This window comes from Parambassis ranga, chromosome 4, assembly GCF_900634625.1.
Source record: "Parambassis ranga chromosome 4, fParRan2.1, whole genome shotgun sequence".
Lineage (NCBI taxonomy): Eukaryota > Metazoa > Chordata > Actinopteri > Ambassidae > Parambassis > Parambassis ranga.
This window is the reverse complement of record NC_041025.1, coordinates 4,106,431-4,124,237: the sequence shown is the minus strand read 5'-3', so window position 1 is coordinate 4,124,237 and position 17,807 is coordinate 4,106,431. Positions and strand designations below refer to the sequence as shown.

The 17,807-nt window shown below is 39.5% G+C and overlaps 1 protein-coding gene across 1 annotated transcript in view; it reads right to left on the bottom strand.

The window, feature by feature from the left end:
• Positions 1 to 17,807, bottom strand: part of naaladl2 (N-acetylated alpha-linked acidic dipeptidase like 2) — a 282,516-nt gene that overhangs the window by 94,799 nt on the left and 169,910 nt on the right. Inside the window, exon 11 of the mRNA XM_028404275.1 lies at positions 15,424 to 15,570. Coding sequence (XP_028260076.1) covers positions 15,424 to 15,570 — 147 coding nt within the window. The remainder of the gene's footprint in view (positions 1 to 15,423; positions 15,571 to 17,807) is intronic.

Here is a 17,807-nt window from a genome sequence, read left to right as displayed (position 1 = left end):
AAGAACAAAAGCTACAAGAAGACATCTTTTATTTGACTGTAGTCACTTCACAATTTTCCACCATCAATATACATTAATAATACTAATAAATACAAAAATAAATAAATAAATAAATGAATTGTGGGGTTTGTGGTCGGAGGCATTATGTGTGAGATGTGCCAGGTGGACGTCTAACAGCACACAACTGCCTAAGAGCAAATGAAGCCAAGAACAACTACTTGAGTACACTCCATCTTTGTCAGTAGAGCAGCTAGTGGAAAGCATCATTGTGAAAGTCAGAATTTAAGGTTCTGCACGATATACAGCTCATTCCTTTCTCCTCCTCTCTACACCGATGTAACTCCAGTTTAGACAGGGAAAGTTTTTGCCCCCTTTATGATGTTATGTGATGATATGATGCTATAATAGGCTACAAACCTGGAAGGTTTGCTCAGGCCAGTGGTGTAAAAAGTACACACATTTACTACTCAAGTGGAAGTATAGATACAGGGGTTTAAAATACTTTGGTCAAAGTACTGAACCAACATTTGTAAATTTAAGGTACAGAAGTATTGGGTGTAAAAAAAACATTTCAGGGGAAAACTAGGTGGAAATCACATCACTATACTAGACTGTGTATTGAGTGCCATACTAACCAACCGGGTGTCTGAATTGTGTCTGTGAGCGGCGCTAAAGCTTGGATGCTTTTTTAAATGACAAGAATTCCAAAATAGGCCTCAAGCAGAAGTTCCCACACTTTTTTGCTTGCAAGCTACTTTTTTACAATAATAATACCAAATGATCTACCTACACTAATCAAAATGATCAATATATATCACACAATTGATTTTAGTCCAAGAGGGAGGCTGCTAAATGGATGATAATACATGGTAATAAAAATAGGCATACCCCATTTTTACAGTGTGTTTTAACTCATAAAACTAGCTGACAGTAAGGAGTAAGTTCCTACTTTAGTTTAATGTTTATCAGCCTGTCGTTGATGGATGGACTGATGTTAGCTGACAGAAGCTTAACTATTTAGCTAACTGATGAGTCAGAGCACTGGCATCATCATCAAGGGACATTATACACTCTTCATCCACATCCTGAGTCCAGCAGTCCTGTTTCTCTCCACCTGCAGCATTCAGCTGTCCGGTTTGTTGTCATAGCCCAAAAACGTGTTGTTGAAGATCTTGTATTAACGGTAGGAGCTCTCACTTCTTTGATCATTCATGCTACAACATACACACAAACATACAATGATCCAAGCGACCAGGAGAGAGTGGGACATCGGTCTTAAAAGATAATTTGGAGCACCGTGAGGATAGATGATCGACAAACATTAAAACATTTTCTGAATGGCAAGGGATGGACCCACATCCAGGTAATGAGACCATTTTCAAAATGTCATTATTAGAAAGTACAGAGTAAAGTAAGAGTATAGTAGAAATAAAGTAAGGTAACAAAGTATTTGTACTTCATTACTTGGCACCACTGGCTCAGGAACATTATTTTGATAACTGGGGGAAGTGGTTCTATCCGAAGTTAGAAGTCTTTTGACATAATGGGAGTATGTCAATGTTCAAATGTTGAGAGTTTGCAACATATGTCTTCTTCAAAAGAGTGTGAAGGTACAAGGTAAAACATTCTGTGATCTGAAGAGTCACAGACTAAATTATTTAGGCAGAACATCAGGCACTGCTCATCACCTGGCAGCATGATGCTATAAAGGCCCTTCTTAGAGAGAAACTGATCAGAAGTGAAGAAATGTTAAACTCCTTGATGCTCAACAAAGCCTGGAACATGAGAGTGGGGCTGTCAGCTTACCTTTCAGTGTTACAGTCATACAAAACATACAAACAAGACAATGCTGGAGTGGCTTCAGGTCAAATCTCTGACTGCTTGAGTGGCCAAGCAAAAAAAGAGAAAACCGTTGAAGAGCAGTCACCAGATGTTCTCCATTCAATTTGATGACATTTGACAGCATCTGTCAGGAAGAGTGGGATAAAGCACACAAATCCAGGTGTGCAAAGTCTGTAGAGACTTGATGACATAGTTCCCACTGACATGCTAACTTGCTAGCTTTTCTTGGTGAATTGTTGAATAATTGTTGTTTCCAATTCAATAACCTAATTAGTTGAAGGAAGCATGGCATGTGATTGACAGATAGCCCAATCACCTACCAAATAAATGTCAGTTTTGATAAAGGTTTTCATATGGGTCATTTCCATGCCCACATATTTTTTTGAATTTGTATGTATGAGCATGTGGCTATATATGTGTCTGCATACATTCCCTTCTAGTGTAATTCGACCCTCACAACATCCTCCAGCATACCAAATTAGATGCATGTTGGTCTGTCAGTCTGCGTTAGCGCTGGGTGATAAGTCAACACACACAGACAGCAGTGGCACTGGGGCTTTTTCATGCATTCAGTCATGTATGATCCTATTATGCTCATTGTGTGAACCACGAGGGGGTTACACAGAGCAGCTGAAGGACACTGAAGGTGTTTCTGCACCCTGTACACAACAACACAATGCTAAAAAAATTATTAATGTACACACTTCATGTGCACATTCACTTGCACATGGCACCTTTAGACACAATGACCTAACTCCAAGTCCTGAAACACAGCTATGTATCTATTTAGACATGCATGAGAAATTCCCTGCTCACACAGAGAGTGAAGAATCTAACTGACCCAGAGATAAGGGCTGCACTGTGCTGGGTCTGTGGAGATCCATGCCATGGATGCCAGTCTCCCTCCAAGTCATAAATTAGCCACAGGGTTATGAGTTTGAACTTCAAATGGCCTCATACCCACCGTCTCTTCCATTTAGAGACATTAGCCATGGGAATACAGTTATGTAATTTCAAAGAGAATAATAAAAAATAGTGGTAGCTCAGATCTGACAGAGGCTAAGCTTGTGTGTGTGAAAATATTTGAGATAATGCAGTTCAACAAAGCAAACAAGTCAGTTTGGAATAAACCTTCTAAATGTATGGTAACAACACAAAGAAATAGCTATATAAAATATGACTTACATATTGGAGGTATATCAAGTCAGAGGAATCAACTGATGAACTGATAAATGAACTACACCTGGTAAGACTTGCTTACATGTGGATTCCTGGGGTTAGCGAAAACTAAATAGTTTTCACTAACCCCAGGAATCCACATGTATTGCCTAAACTGCACTTCTCTTTGATATGGTGGTAAAATCTATTGCAATGCCTCAACTGTTGATGCCTTTACTCCAGTATGTACAGGTACATGCTGCACTCAAACACAGGCTTGATCGAAATTTTAAACAGTGAATGCTTTGTATCCTCCCTGGTGATGGCCTTTAGCCCGTCAATGCAGCTCTTGCTTGTTGTGAAGTCTCTCTCAATTGGAGTGGAGTGGAGATCAGACAAGGATGCAGCAAAGGAAGAAGCTAGAGACAGTGTGATGATTTGGATGAAGTTCTACTGGGAAACCTTTGGTCCTGCCAATTGTGCGGGTGCTGCTTCAACTTGTAGCACCTATTTAAACATTGATGTAGACTATGCCCACCCTTTAATGGAAACAGTGGTTTTTGATGGCAGTGGCCTCTCACAGCAAGACAATGTGGAAAGCAACAATGGCATGTGGGATTGAGCTGGAATACAAAAAAGTTTGTTGTATTGACTTGGCCTCCAAATTTTCCAGCACTCAATCCAATGGATGTGCTGCACAAACAAGTCTGATCAATGAAGGCCCCATCTCACAACTTACAGGACTTATGGTAGAGGTTTCAAACTACTCCTACTACTCCTAACATATACACTATGAAAGTACCACAAGGCGAATAGAAATGACAAATGTCTCAGTAAAGTCTTTTCTATAAGACAGATATTGAAGTCAGTGCAGTTTTGGCAGTAAAAAGGGGGACCAACACAACAAACTGGTCTGGCTTATTGGTGTAAACTGAAGCAGCAACCTTGTGGGCTGAGAAATGAAGCCAGTGTAATGTGCTGTAAACTGCAAGAAGAAATATGCAGCTGAAGTAAAGTTAGCATGAAAAACTATTTACCCATATTTGGATTGACCCAGAATTAGGTGGATCGCAGACACTACTAAGATAAGTAGGTAGTAATAGGTTCAAAACAGACATGGAAATAATGTGGATCAATAATACATTTCACCCATCACTTTGAAGCCATTGCTATACTGAAATGTTTCAAAGAAGAACGTAACACAGCTGCAATCCCACACGAGTAGTGCAGGATTTCCTGAAACACGATTTGTTCTTCATAGAAAAACCCCTCTCTCTTTTGAACAGGACCTTGGTGTTTTTACCCATTTAAAACTAAATCAATTTCTTATTTCCCTATTCACAGAGAAGAGGAATGCCTCTAAACAGCACATAGAGAGCACCCTCTTTCGTTTTATCTCCTCTACAGACTCCAGAGGGTCTGGGATTTTGGCTGGGGACAAATTTTTTGGCAGCGTCTGTTCCTGAGGAGGTAATTGATACCGATACTAAAGCCTCTAATCCAGTTGATTGGGTTGAACATCTGTTGAGGGTGTGTGTATGTGTGGGTGTGCATGTGTTTGAGAGAGATGTTAGTGTCGTTGAGGCAGTAGAAAGAGAGAGAGTGAGAATCCTTCATTTCCTATTAAGGTTGTGTGGATGACAACCAAAGAGAGGGAGATGCAGACGGAGACAGCAGTAAGGAAGAAGTGATGAAGATTAATAACTAAAGGAAGCAGGGGACAGCAAACACTTAAATCAGTTTACCTACTTTTTGATTTGCTGAATAGGATTTACTTGCTTTATTGGACTGACATAAATCTTTATTATAGTGAATATTATGCATTTATCAAAGTATTGCAAGTCATAGGAAGATGCTATATATTGCTATATATTTTAAGTGTGGCTGTGATAGCTTATGATTGTAACAATGTTTCTTCTTCTGGTTAAGAAATGATGAATGCTATTTTGAAGAAAATACTTTCAAGAACATAAAACAGGAGTGAGGGAAAAGAGTATTAAGAGAATGATGACTGTGTGTCTGAGTAAAATACAAAATAATGCAAGCTGGAATAGGGCATCATCAAAGTGAGAAATGAAGAATTAGAAAAACTTTGATGGAATGGATTTCTTTTCACAGGGATGGATTATGGAGCAAAGAAACAATATCAGATTGTCAAGAAAAACCTCTACCATGTGTTAATAAAGGTTGGAGTATAACAGTAACAATTGTTAATGTTACTTGTGGCAGCTGCATTCTCATAAGATCGAACAATCTCACACAGATCCATGCAGAGCCTTAAGCAACGTGTGTGTGAGCAAACCACTGGACCAGTCAGCATCCTGACATGGTGACAGTTGGAGTATTATTTAGAAAGTGCCTGTTTTTTACACTGTTTTCTAGCTTTAGAAGCTCCATTTGAGAAGCAGGGGTGTCTTACATGTGTAAGATGGTCCCATAAAAATGTTACATGCTATACTCTTGTAGCTGCATATCATGGGACAAACACCTTCTAGTACAACGGGATACTCAGCTAAAGGCCTGTATCGAACGTTTCCACCTCAACACAACTCTAACATCAAGCAACACAATGAGCTAGTAGCTAAAATATGTTAACATTAGGTATACTTGTGTAAACAAAAAAGTTTACCAAATAAAATCTGATAAACTACACTTTTTTAATTACCTTTATTCTGATACCAAATCTGAACAAATATTAAAAAGGGGTATGTGAATGTGTGTGTGTATCCATGCCCCTATTTCCACTAATAACATGCAACATTAACAGGGTATAAAATTGGCCTTGTCTTTAGACTTTCTTTTAATAAATATTTTGTGAAAGTTGGCGGACTTTCCGAGATAAATCCCATTCTCCAATAAGTAAGTCTAGTAGACTGAGCCTTAAAACTGCTTTAGTGTGGCAGGATGATGATGAAACATCTGGCAACTGCTTGTATAAAAGTTTGTTCAGTGGGGTTTTGATGTGCATCTGGCTGGCAGGAGGAGAATCGACAGCTACCTCTCCAGTTGTGTTGTTGTGTAAAGGCGGAACCATTTCATGTGTCAAACAATCAAACAAGCCAGCCTATTATAGATGAGATGTTTGACGTAGGATGGTGTGTTGTTAGTCATTGCAGTGTTTTTTTTTTGTTTTTTTTTCTTTTAATAGTACAGCAGCAGCTCCATTATTATTTTAGTAGTCTGAATGGTGGCTACACACTGGAGCAAAATGAGAGAGATGCATTCTTTAATTTAATCAAGCTTTTTTGTTCATACCCTTACTTCTTAATGCTACAACACCAAAATTCTCTTATTAGACAAGTGATCTCTGCAAAATGTTGCACAACAACACAAAGCAGTGAGGGTTGATAAAAAGCACCAATCTGTGTTTAAATTCAAGGGGAAATGGAAGCCAACATGTCGTATCACTGCAGGGGCAAGAGGTCTAAAGTTAGAGTCAGCCACACAACATATGTTTTTTTTTTGCTGCTAAACACCGAAAACAACAAACACCAAAACAACCTGGCTGGTTTACAATCTTATATAAATATATGCAAGCCACAGGGAATTAAAAAAATAATAAATAAATAAATAACTGGAGCAAAGGGCTCCATTACCAATAAATCAGCTTTGCTGAGTCTGCGACTTTATTGTCCGTTTAAAGGGACTTTAGTTGACCGCCCAATGAACAGCTAAGCAGATAAAAATATTTCAAACACGAATATTTAAATGTTCCAGTGGGGTATAACCAGTAGTGCAATAAGAACTGTATGTGAGCAGAAAGAGAAAGACGAGGCAGAGGTCTCTGCTTGTCATTCCATTGGTGGATTAACGGTGAAGGAGAGCAAGGCAAATTCTATTCAAATTGTGTATTAGAGAACAACTTTAACTAGAAGTCTTCATAGGGCAACACAAGCTTAGCAAATGGCAGCAATGTTTAAAATGACATCATCAAACTAGGCGCCAAAATGTCAGAAAGTGTTTAAAGGTGAGAAGATGAATGTAAATCTAAGCGAGCAGTAATAGGTTTGAAAAGAAGAGAAACAAAATGCCCCATGACAGCACGAAGGTGCAGGACATCACAACCAAGATAGCACAAGTAGCACAATTTGTAGAGAACCCTAAAAGTATCGGATTGGGACATCCCTACACTGTACTGTACTGTACACTGGAGAACCTCCTAAAGACACAAAATCTGAAAAGACCGCTGAGAGAGGCAGAACCAAAAAGACAGATAACAGTGTGAGTTTGGCTCACAAATTAGTAGCCACATGCTGTAGCTGGGATATATGGTGAACTTGAACACATACAGTTCAGTTTACCTGCTCATTTCTGACCAGTTCTATAATTTCTGCAGTGGCTTAGCAGAGTAATTCTGTGCCTGTAATCCAACAAAATTGCTCCTACATCTAAGTAAAATAGAGCAGTCTAGAGTCATGGCTGAGATTTGGGAAACTGTAATAATCAAATTTTCTGAGGTAATAATTTATTGATAGAAACCCCATCTACCTAAGTCATATGTCCTCTCAGCCTCACTTAGTCCCATCTTCAAAGTTATTAGAATTACTCCAAGATGTGTCAGATTTGAACACCCACATGTCCATCAGTGTGTGTGTGTGTGTGTGTGTGTGTGTGTGTGTGTGTGTGGTACACACACCGCTCCCTGGCATCATCACTATTTGAAGCACCACAGGGCCTTTTGGCCAGACAGCTGTGCAGGGGAAGAACTGGATGCAGATGTAATATCCTTCTATCATCCCTCATCAGCTTCACACATCCAGGATGGCTGGAGGCACTGACAGGTATCTACTGCCACTTAACTAAACTCCATTTGCCTGTGTTCTACAACCCCAGACATGCAGGATGAGGAATAAGGTTTTAAAATGGACCAAATGCCACTGGAAATTGGCGTAATAAAATGCTATTTCTGCTGCAGGAACCAATAATAAATCAAGCCTCCGTGTGCAGCTGGAGAAGTGGCGTGATGAAATTGCTGCCAACTTCAAAGCATCTTGTCGAATATGCGTTAAATGACCTGTTTACTGATGTATGTGTAATATGTTACTAGCTCTACTGACAGTTGTTCAGCAGAATGCCCGGCTCATGCTTAATCACATCATTGGCTGGAAAACATCTCTGCAAGCAGTGCTTCACACCGAATTATGGTCACATGTGACAGGTGAACGTCCATTTAAGCTGTTTGACAATGAAACTACTGTAAAGTCTACTTTTCAACACATAGAACTTCCTCGACCAAACATTTAGGCATTTTTAATGTTATATTTTATGTAATAATTTAATGTAATAATTGCTATTGTCTCATACAATTTTGGAAGTGAAAGGGTTACTGTGAAAAAAGATTTATCCAATCTTTTTTTTGTTGTCTGATGAGCTCAGACTTCATAACTATAGGACTTCTTTGGGAACATGAAGGACAAAATGCCTGTTCCACAAAAAAAGTAAAGATAAACTGATACACTTTTTTTCAAAAAGCCTCATAAAGGTAAAAGTATCTGGGCCTTTATTATGACTTTTGTATTTTTAATGTTTTTTATAAGGTAATCAAACAATGTTAACAGCATTATTGTGCACACCTTTCTATAGTCTTTAATTATCATACATAGAGTTGTTTGACAATTGCATTTAAAGAGGATGTAAAGGATGATTTCTATTTTTAATTCCCATTTAATGTCATTTGTTTCAGCTTTCTTTCTTAGGCTTACAGCAAAAGCCTGTCAGATTACAGTTAAGCAGAAAGATAGCTGAAAGATATCTTAACTTTTTTTTCTTGTGTGTGTGTGTGTGTGTTGTGTAAGCTGTATCTGCAGCTCTAATAGTCATGGTTCACTACTAATCTATACAGATAAACTTTAGTTTTAAAAGGCATAACTCCAGTGCTTAAGTATAAATCTCCGAAGTATATCCAGAACATGTGTATTTATTCGCATTTACAGAAACAAGACACACACACACCCCTTCACTTGCTTTCGACTGAAAAAACTGTGAAGGTTGACACAGGCCTATCTGTGTTTTACCTCTGGAGTGTCTCTGTCTTTGCTGCGCAAAATACCTGAAGTACTCATTACACACAAGTCCCTTTGTTGCTTCCATTCAGCGTGTCATCAATGACTGAGCTACAGGCCTTCACCGCACCTTCTTGAATCTTGTTTCCCAGGATGCAATGTGGGACAGGGTCTGAACTATTTTCTGTCTAGATTGTGCATTGCTGTAGGTCCTTGGTCTATGTGTCGACCCTTCTACTATTGATTTGGATTTAGAGGACTTAGATCATGAGGTGTGTTAGATCACAGAACCTGGGATTGTGCAAAGCAGCTACAGCTGAGGTTACAGCAGGTCATCTGAGGTCGAAACAGGATTTGCAGCTTAAACAAGGCAAAGGAAGAAGCTACAGGCAAATAACGTTAGAAATAGATGTTTACGTGCTTGCCTCTAGTAATTAACATTGTTCTTGATGTAAAAGAAGTCAAAGCTGCATGTATGTTCACCAATAGTCAGCCATGCTGCCAAGCTATAGCCCTGGCCCTTACATTTTTTTGGAGGGCTATAATTGTCTGGAGAGAGCTGCAGTAATGGCCTCAAGTCCAAAGTCAAGATGAAGATCCCTCTGACTCTATTAATTTTTCCTCTCTCCCCACCTGAACCTGTTCTGTACCTATCTCTGAATCAGAGAGCTGCAAAGAGGAGGTGATGTCAGATATTCTTCTCACACCTCAGTGGCCTGTCTGAGTTCTTTTCTATGTCCCCAAAGTCGAGGCAACCGCCTGATGACACATGTCAGAGATGACTCCCACGCGTCATGCCAACAAGGTGGAATTTTACTTCCAGATTTCTGCACAGAGCAGCGAAGAAAAATACACCGAAGGATCTTTATGCAATACCTTACATGATCTACAGTTCAGATAACAAACTGTACTTCTATTTATTACATTCTATTAGATTCTGCATCCACTCATAAGTAAAGTGAAGACACAAACTTCATGAAACAAAGTTATTCGGGGAGGTATGTAATCACAGGAGTGTTATGAATGCAGAGAGGAGAAAACTTTCCTGGAGTAAGAGGTAAAACCAGATGTTAAATGAGAAAACAAATGTCCAATGAAGCGCACTTCTGTCCCCAACAACGTGGCGCTGCTACACAACATCTGGTGGTTTCCCATCACATTAACGGCACCGCATCTCTGTTTGTTCGGGATATGAGGATGAATGAATACAATTACAAACACAGTAGATCATGTATAGCAGTTTGATTGGAACACTGAACAATGCTGGAAAACCTGCTGAAAAAGTTGCTCATAGAGGTGGTTCGTCATCATGGCCATATGTATCTGCTTTGATAAATTACCAACATCTTTGCACCTCTAAGTTCTCTACTTTCTCTCTCAAAGTAAACTAACATGCTTTGTACATTATTTAACATCTACAGTAATAAACTATGTGCATTGATGAACATCTAATCAACCGACTGAACGTGCCACATATTTGTAAGAAATGAATTAAAGGTTAATTAAATCAGAGTAAAGAAATAATCCCAGCTGTTGTATATTATAATACAAAGTGGAAACGTGACCTAGAGTTCATTCACTGCTCCACCATGGATGAGAAATAACTAGAAACATGCACCAAGTTGATGTAAATGCACCAGGACCCATCACAAACACAAACCTAAGCAGCCACCTCCAGTGGTGTCAAAAACTTCAGTTCCCCTCTTTGGCCTCTGGGAGATAGCTCCAAAAGTGAGTCAATGCCTATAGATCTTCATGTTAAATTGTGGCAGAAATTAACAGAAACAATTTAGAAACAAAGACCCATTTTTTTTATCACAACTGTATGGGGGGACTTCTTGTATAACTTGTTTTAACTAGAAAAGGGCATTTCCTGAAGAAAATGCAAGTTTGATTGCTGCAGCTGAAGCATTGCTCTGAATGCTGACGTGAAGGATTGCTCTGAATTGCTGGAGAATCAGAGCAATTCAGAGCTTTGTATGCCTAGTTGAATGGCTGAAATCGGTCAATGTATGCTGAAGATACGCTGAACATACGGAAGAATACAAAAGAAGAAGAAGAAGAAGAAAGAGGGTGAATAACAAGCCGTAGCAACGCCAATCAAACTAACAAGTACATTTACATGTGTAAATCCAACTGCGAGTGAAAACTAATGTCAGTTAAAACATCACAATCCTGCCCCCTAATACAGATTTCTATGGCTACGTCCTATGATTGGGTGGCATGCAATATAATCATGTAGTCCATTAGCATAGATATTACTATGCTTTTCAAAAGTGGGTTTTTTTCTGTGAGGACATATTGGTGCTTACTGTGATTGTAAGCCCCCCCATCTGGACTCTCAAAAACGGCAGATGCCATTGATGGTTCATCCATATTTTATAAGAAACAACACACTGTACACACAATACACTTAAGCTGGATCCATACTCCGCGAGACAAAGACATTTTCCCCCCCTGCAGACGTTACGCCCACAAAATGACGTCATTTTTTGTCTCTGACCGCCCGCTGATCCGCACTCCTGTGCACAGGGTCCGGGCCGAACTTTGTCTTTCAAGGCTGTGCGGCAACCATGCTGTGATTGGTCGGAATTTATTGTGGGCGTGATGAAAGTGGAGAAGCGCAAGAGCCTCTCCAGGTATATAGGTAGGTGTATAAACAGCGCTGATTCAACAGATTTAAATAAGACCATACCGGTTTTGCATGATGAGCAATAAAAGAAAGAAAGAAAGGCAAGTCAGGGTGATTTGTCACCAATAACTCCAGACAGCCATTCACACATACCAGATGGTGACTGTTATTACCATTCTATATACTCCTACATACCCGGGCATAACAGGCTCGTTAACAATGTCTGTATATCTTTGCTATTGTTACTTTTAATGTCGCATCTTCACAGCTCATCACCGGACAGTTTGAAGTGTCGCAGGCACATTGGAACACAGTAGATGTGCAAATGTGGTCATAAAGGCACAAACACTGAATCTTTTCTATTGTTACTTTTAATGTCGCATTTTCATCGCCGGACATCTCACGCTGTTGCAGGCACCCTCTCTGTATAATGCCCTCTTGCCATGGCACACGTCCTTGTGGTGTGTAAAAAACTCAGTAAAGTCTTTCCTTATAGTTTAGTGGGCGGGCCGTATGAGGAGTTCTGCACACACGCGTCTCGCGGAGTATGGTACCTCAGTGCGGAAAAGACCTTTTTTTTGTATCTCTTACCACCCGTGGAGCGCGTTCTCCGCTCTTTGTCTCGCGGAGTATGGATCCAGCTTTAAGGTGCACCTTAGCCAAACAGCAACATGAATGAATGAATGAACAGCAATAACTCTTGAACTACTCGTTTCCTTCCCCAAAGGCACTATGTTGGCTCACCAGGCCATCTGGTGGTACAAAGTGTTATTACACAATATCCAGCTAGCTGGACCACAGGAAATTGAATTGCAGTGACAAAACGTGATGAATCCATATTAAAAATGGAAGAAAATCAGCTCACAATGACATTTAAAAATAAAGTACGCTTTAGCTCAAACATCCTAAACAGAATAAATCACACTCCCATACCTTCTATTTCTATTCTTTTCAGACAGCCATTTCCTCTCAGGTGGAGGCATGCATCACTGCTTGCCTGACAAAACTCTCAGGCTGCAAGGCACCACCGAAGAGCTCAGCAGATCTTCTGAAAGGAGGCTGTAACAGTTCATCCAGCTCAAAACTTGGATGCTTGGGGTCAAATATTTCTCTCCAGTGAGACAAATTATTTGTCTCTTTTTTTCTCTCTTTCTCTTTCACACTGCACAACTATCAGTAGAGTCACTCTGTGATTGCTGATGGCTATGCTTTGGCCTCATAATGGAGGAATGAAGTCATTAGAGCAGAGTTACAGACTTAAAAAAAACAAACACCTTTTCCTCCTCCAAGACACCAACTCTGTCAACTCTCATTTCCAAAAACAAACAACATCCCAACTAACAGCCTGAAGGGATGACAGGGCTCATTAGGGTCTGACATAAAAATCGCCACTCCAGCAAAACCACACTAGTGGAGAGGGGTGTACTATACACATGTAAGGGCACTTTATTTTGCTTTAAGAGAAAAAGAAGTAGTTAAAATGCTATCTTAAAATATATAATCAACTTGAAATCTGAAAACCACCCAGTGTTGCAGCTCTACTTTCCTCCCCTTTTTAAAATACACTGATAATGTGTGGTAGCGGGAAAACCAAAGAGCAGAACACAAAATCCGTGTTCAGTGTGTGGGAGTGAAAAATAAGAGATATGACTAACACATCGGTTGATGGATTGTATATAAAAACTGTTAAAAACAAGTGTGGCAAAAACATTTTTCCACACTGACAGTATTTTAGGGGATTCTGAGCTCCATTTGTATCATAGGTTGCCGAGCGGAGAAAAAAAAAAAACACACACACAAACTGACAAAAGCAGTTTTATTAATGATTATGTTTCCAGGTAAGAAAACTAAAACTGACTTTAGGGCTGAGAAGGTGCACCAGTGTTTGCACAAAAGTGTACACAGCTCACTCAAATCAGTGACAGAGGATCTTTTCTGTACAGACAGCCAAATAGCAGCAGCATCTCTACGATATACTGCAAGATATTCCTGTTACATAACCATCTCTACATTATTAAAATGCAACTTTAACTACAGCACACTTCTTTCCTTCCTGAGTTACAGTAAAGTAAATTCAATTAATGTGACCTTGCCATACAGGGCGCGCTGATTGAGGTTGCATATTACTCTTGCTGACTGCACATTTGACAGCTGTCCTCGTGCATATGTGACACACCTTGGCCTGTATTACAGAGAGTCTCAGAGCAGCAAATCAGTGACACATTTTTGGTGCTACTTTTAGAACCTGAGGTGGAAACTTAAAAAAAAAAAAAAAAAAAAAAAAAATCATAGGACATGTGCAGGAGAGCCCCACAGGTGCATTAATCAGAAACTCACTAAAAAATACATGTATTTTTTTTTTTTTAATCAACTTTGTGCGAGCTCAGAGCTCTTGTCAGCAGTACTCTGCAGTTCCCGAAACCATTCATTCACCAAACCACACAGTGTGAAGGAAATGAGCTGTATTCATGGAAAAGCTAGGTGTATTTTTTCCATTTCTTTATTTAATATTACGCAAGGCAGAATGTTATAAACATGTTCACCTTGTGAAAATGGGAGTAGGAGATGAATGGCGTGCTTTGAATGGAGGTTTGTATTTTCCTGCTGGTGTGGCTGACAAAGACATGTATTGAAGCGACTGCAGTATGACTAAATGCAAAGGGCTGTTTTGTGCAGTTAAGTCGCAACTTAGGACGCGACTTGGGATCATTCATTTGTGATTCATAATATATAGTGATAATGATTATGATAATGTTGATATTCCTCTACAGTGATGGAGATGAAGTCGGAGAAGAGGGAAGGAAAAGACGGAGTTAGGAGCTAAGCTATCAACAGGACTGAGGTACACCAAAAACAGACACAGACACACTTTTTTTCCCTCTCTGAGTCAATTCAATGTCCACTGTGCCCTGGATCACACAGACAGCCTTTGACAGTAACACCATCCTCTTCTCCTATACGTCCACAAAGCAGGGATCAAAATAACTGCTGACATAAGTCTGTGATGTATGACAGACAGTCTAAATGCTAGACGAATGCCAGCCTGTGCACACATGATGTTCCCCGACAGCGCCATTCCCATATTACGTATCGCAGTTCTTTTTTTTCCCTAATTGAATTTGTCTCTCCTAAAATGTAGGCAGCGCCGTGGATTTCACCCTCCACTACCTATTATTTTCAGGTTGTGAAGACGCCTGGAGGGCGGATAAACATCATGGAGCTCTCTCACACTAATTAAGCTCAAAGTTACCATCCTAGCCGGGAGTTCCAAATTTGAGTGGGCTGACTTAGCTGGGGCTAAATCTCTGTGTTTCCACCCCAAGGCAGTGCAACAAACATCAATACTGCATTTTTAATGGAAGTAAACGGGGGCATGCATAATTTGTAAGCCCTGTGATGTGTATTTGTTGCTTGTAAAGAGACAAAAATCCATATTGCAGTGTGTCAAAGTGAGTTTGTAAATAAACTTTGTGTCAAAAATGACACTTAGTTTTTATAGGCTGCAGATGGGTGTTATCACATTCAATCTCAAACACAGGAGAAGCGGATAGTCACACGTGTGGAGGTGTGTTTTTCTATGAATCTATTTTTCTAAAGGTTTGACATAAATCTAAGCAACTGAATCACAAATTGTGAGACACTGACTGTAGCTTCTCTGCTCTGCAGTGACCGCTCACAGCGCAAATTCAAGTAAAGCAATGGGAGTGTCATCAGAAAATCATCAGCAGGGAACATGGGAGCAGTGGAAGTGAAGAAAAAAAATACAAATTGATTTTGAATCGGGCCTACCTCTTCTGATTTAGCCTGTTCAAAGGCAAACTCCATGGTGGGCACGGCCAGTTGGTTGGCAAAGAAACTCACATCTCCAGGCAACTGCAGCGAGCTGACGTTGGGTCCGGGGCAGTTCCCTCCACGTATGCAGCTCAACAGCTGTCTCTAACAAAGAGCGAGACAAGATGGAGAGGAAGGATAACACGGTTAGATCTGAGAAATTCATCCCAGGAAACATGAAGAGAGCAACAGGGAACAAAACTGGATACAAAGGCTCAAAGGTTACACACAATAAATTTATATATTTGTTCCTTACTTCTATAGTTTATATTTTTATGTGTATGTATCTGCATGCTCTTCAAATCGCTTTTTTTTTTGTAAATTATTCTATTTTTTGTTGGTACATTAAACCTTTATCACATCATGGAATTCAGTGTGAGCAGCAAAGTAAGAATTTCATTGTACAGTGAAACCAGTTTTCTTACTGTGCATATGAGAATAAAATTACATCTTTTAATATAAATATTTCTTTATAATATCAACTTGCACCAATGTCACCAATTGAAATATTTGCCACATCCTCAACATATTCTCACACAGATCATGCTAGCGTAATGCAGTAGATGTACCTAAAACGAATCGGAAGCTCAGAGGGAACCGGGCCTTTGCGGTGGCAGCACCACAAGTTTGGAACGACCTGCCTCTGCACATTAGACAGGCCTCCCAAATTCAGGCATTTACTGTCTTCTGTCATTTACAACATATAACATTCATCCAAACACATCCATTGGAAATGAAAGTATGCAAATTATCATGTGCTAACTTTTTAAATACATGTGGAAAATAATAAATACAAAGAAAACCCTTTAATTCCATCATGCACACATCATTATAAATTGGCTGATTTGTTGGTTGGCTGCATCATCTGGCTGACAATGAATTTAGGTGTGTGTTTTAGGTGTGTGTTTACCAACATGAGGCTAGTTATGCATGTTATTAATGGATATTTATGCCTTTTAATGAATGTCTGGGGGCCTTTAGATCAATAATAGTAGAATGACTTCAGCGGGTCAAAATGCTATATTACACTTGTATTTTTCCATGACAACCACTTTTATACTAGCTGTTTGACTAGCATCTAATCTTCTTTACTTAATACAAAATGTACTTTAAAAAATATGTCAATTAATTCTGGAAGAAGTATGCTCTTTTGCAAGTATTTGGATCAGAGGCAAACCCTGGTGTATTCTTGAAAAGCTACAACAGCTACACTTACAATACAAACAAATGGAAAGCTACATATAACATGCAAACATTACCTAACAAATTCTGACATTTGATTTTTCTATGCATGGAGGCTGCCATACTGACTCTGCAACATGCAATTTACAAAACACTGCTGTGTTTCTGCAGGTCTGTGTCACGTTAACATACATTACACTGTTTGGTGACATAGAAAAGGTGTGAGGCTGTTTATTGTGAGCCACACTGTTGTGACAGTGAAGTAGAAAACATTTCCTGAGGGCTGAAGCTAATCACAATGGTCAAAGACGAGTCCAAACTGTACTAAATACAGACAGTGTTTACACAGAGAGGGGGATGAGAAGAGGCTAATTGCACAATTCCAGCCTTTGTCACATTTCACACTAACATGCAGTCTGTCACCTGGGCGGACTGCTCACTGGTATTATTTCTAATTGAAAGAACAACACAGCTGCTGTTACAGGAACTGCTGTGACAGAGTGGGTAGTGGAAGGAAACAGGATGCAACAGTCAATCAACTGGAGGCTTATCTCAACTGTCCACATCCTCCGAGCCCGCCTGATGTCACTATGTTCTTCTGTTACATTGCATTTAATTAGACTTTCCTTTTGTCAAGGTCTGTCAAGGGGAGAGAGCTCTGGTGTCCAATCATCCCACTGTCACTGACACACTCTTGTCAAACCTTTTTTTGTTATTTTATTTTCTCTAAAGGCTGCTGCTCTCTGAACATTACTGTTATGACACAGCGCACTCAAACACAATCAAGCCTGGTAAATAATACCTCTAACCTTGACTCAAAACTTCATTTCTCTTTAATCAGTTTTTATTTTGTATTAAATCAGTCCCACAAAAAGGTCTGGAAGGACAAAAATATTTACATGGACATCAATATTCATGAAGCCACTTACAGTTGATTGTGGGAGTTAACAGGGTGGGAGTAAATGCCTGTTCATGTGTGCACAATTTTAAAGTTGACTGAGATTTATAATGGGGAACACAGAGAACAGACTAAAATATTAATACTTCTAATTTTTTTTTCGTTTTAACAAGAGAATCCTGTAACTTCTCAGTGAGTTTCAAATGCAGATTAAAACAAATAAATACACTATTAAAATTACACTATTTATCACAGGAAGCAA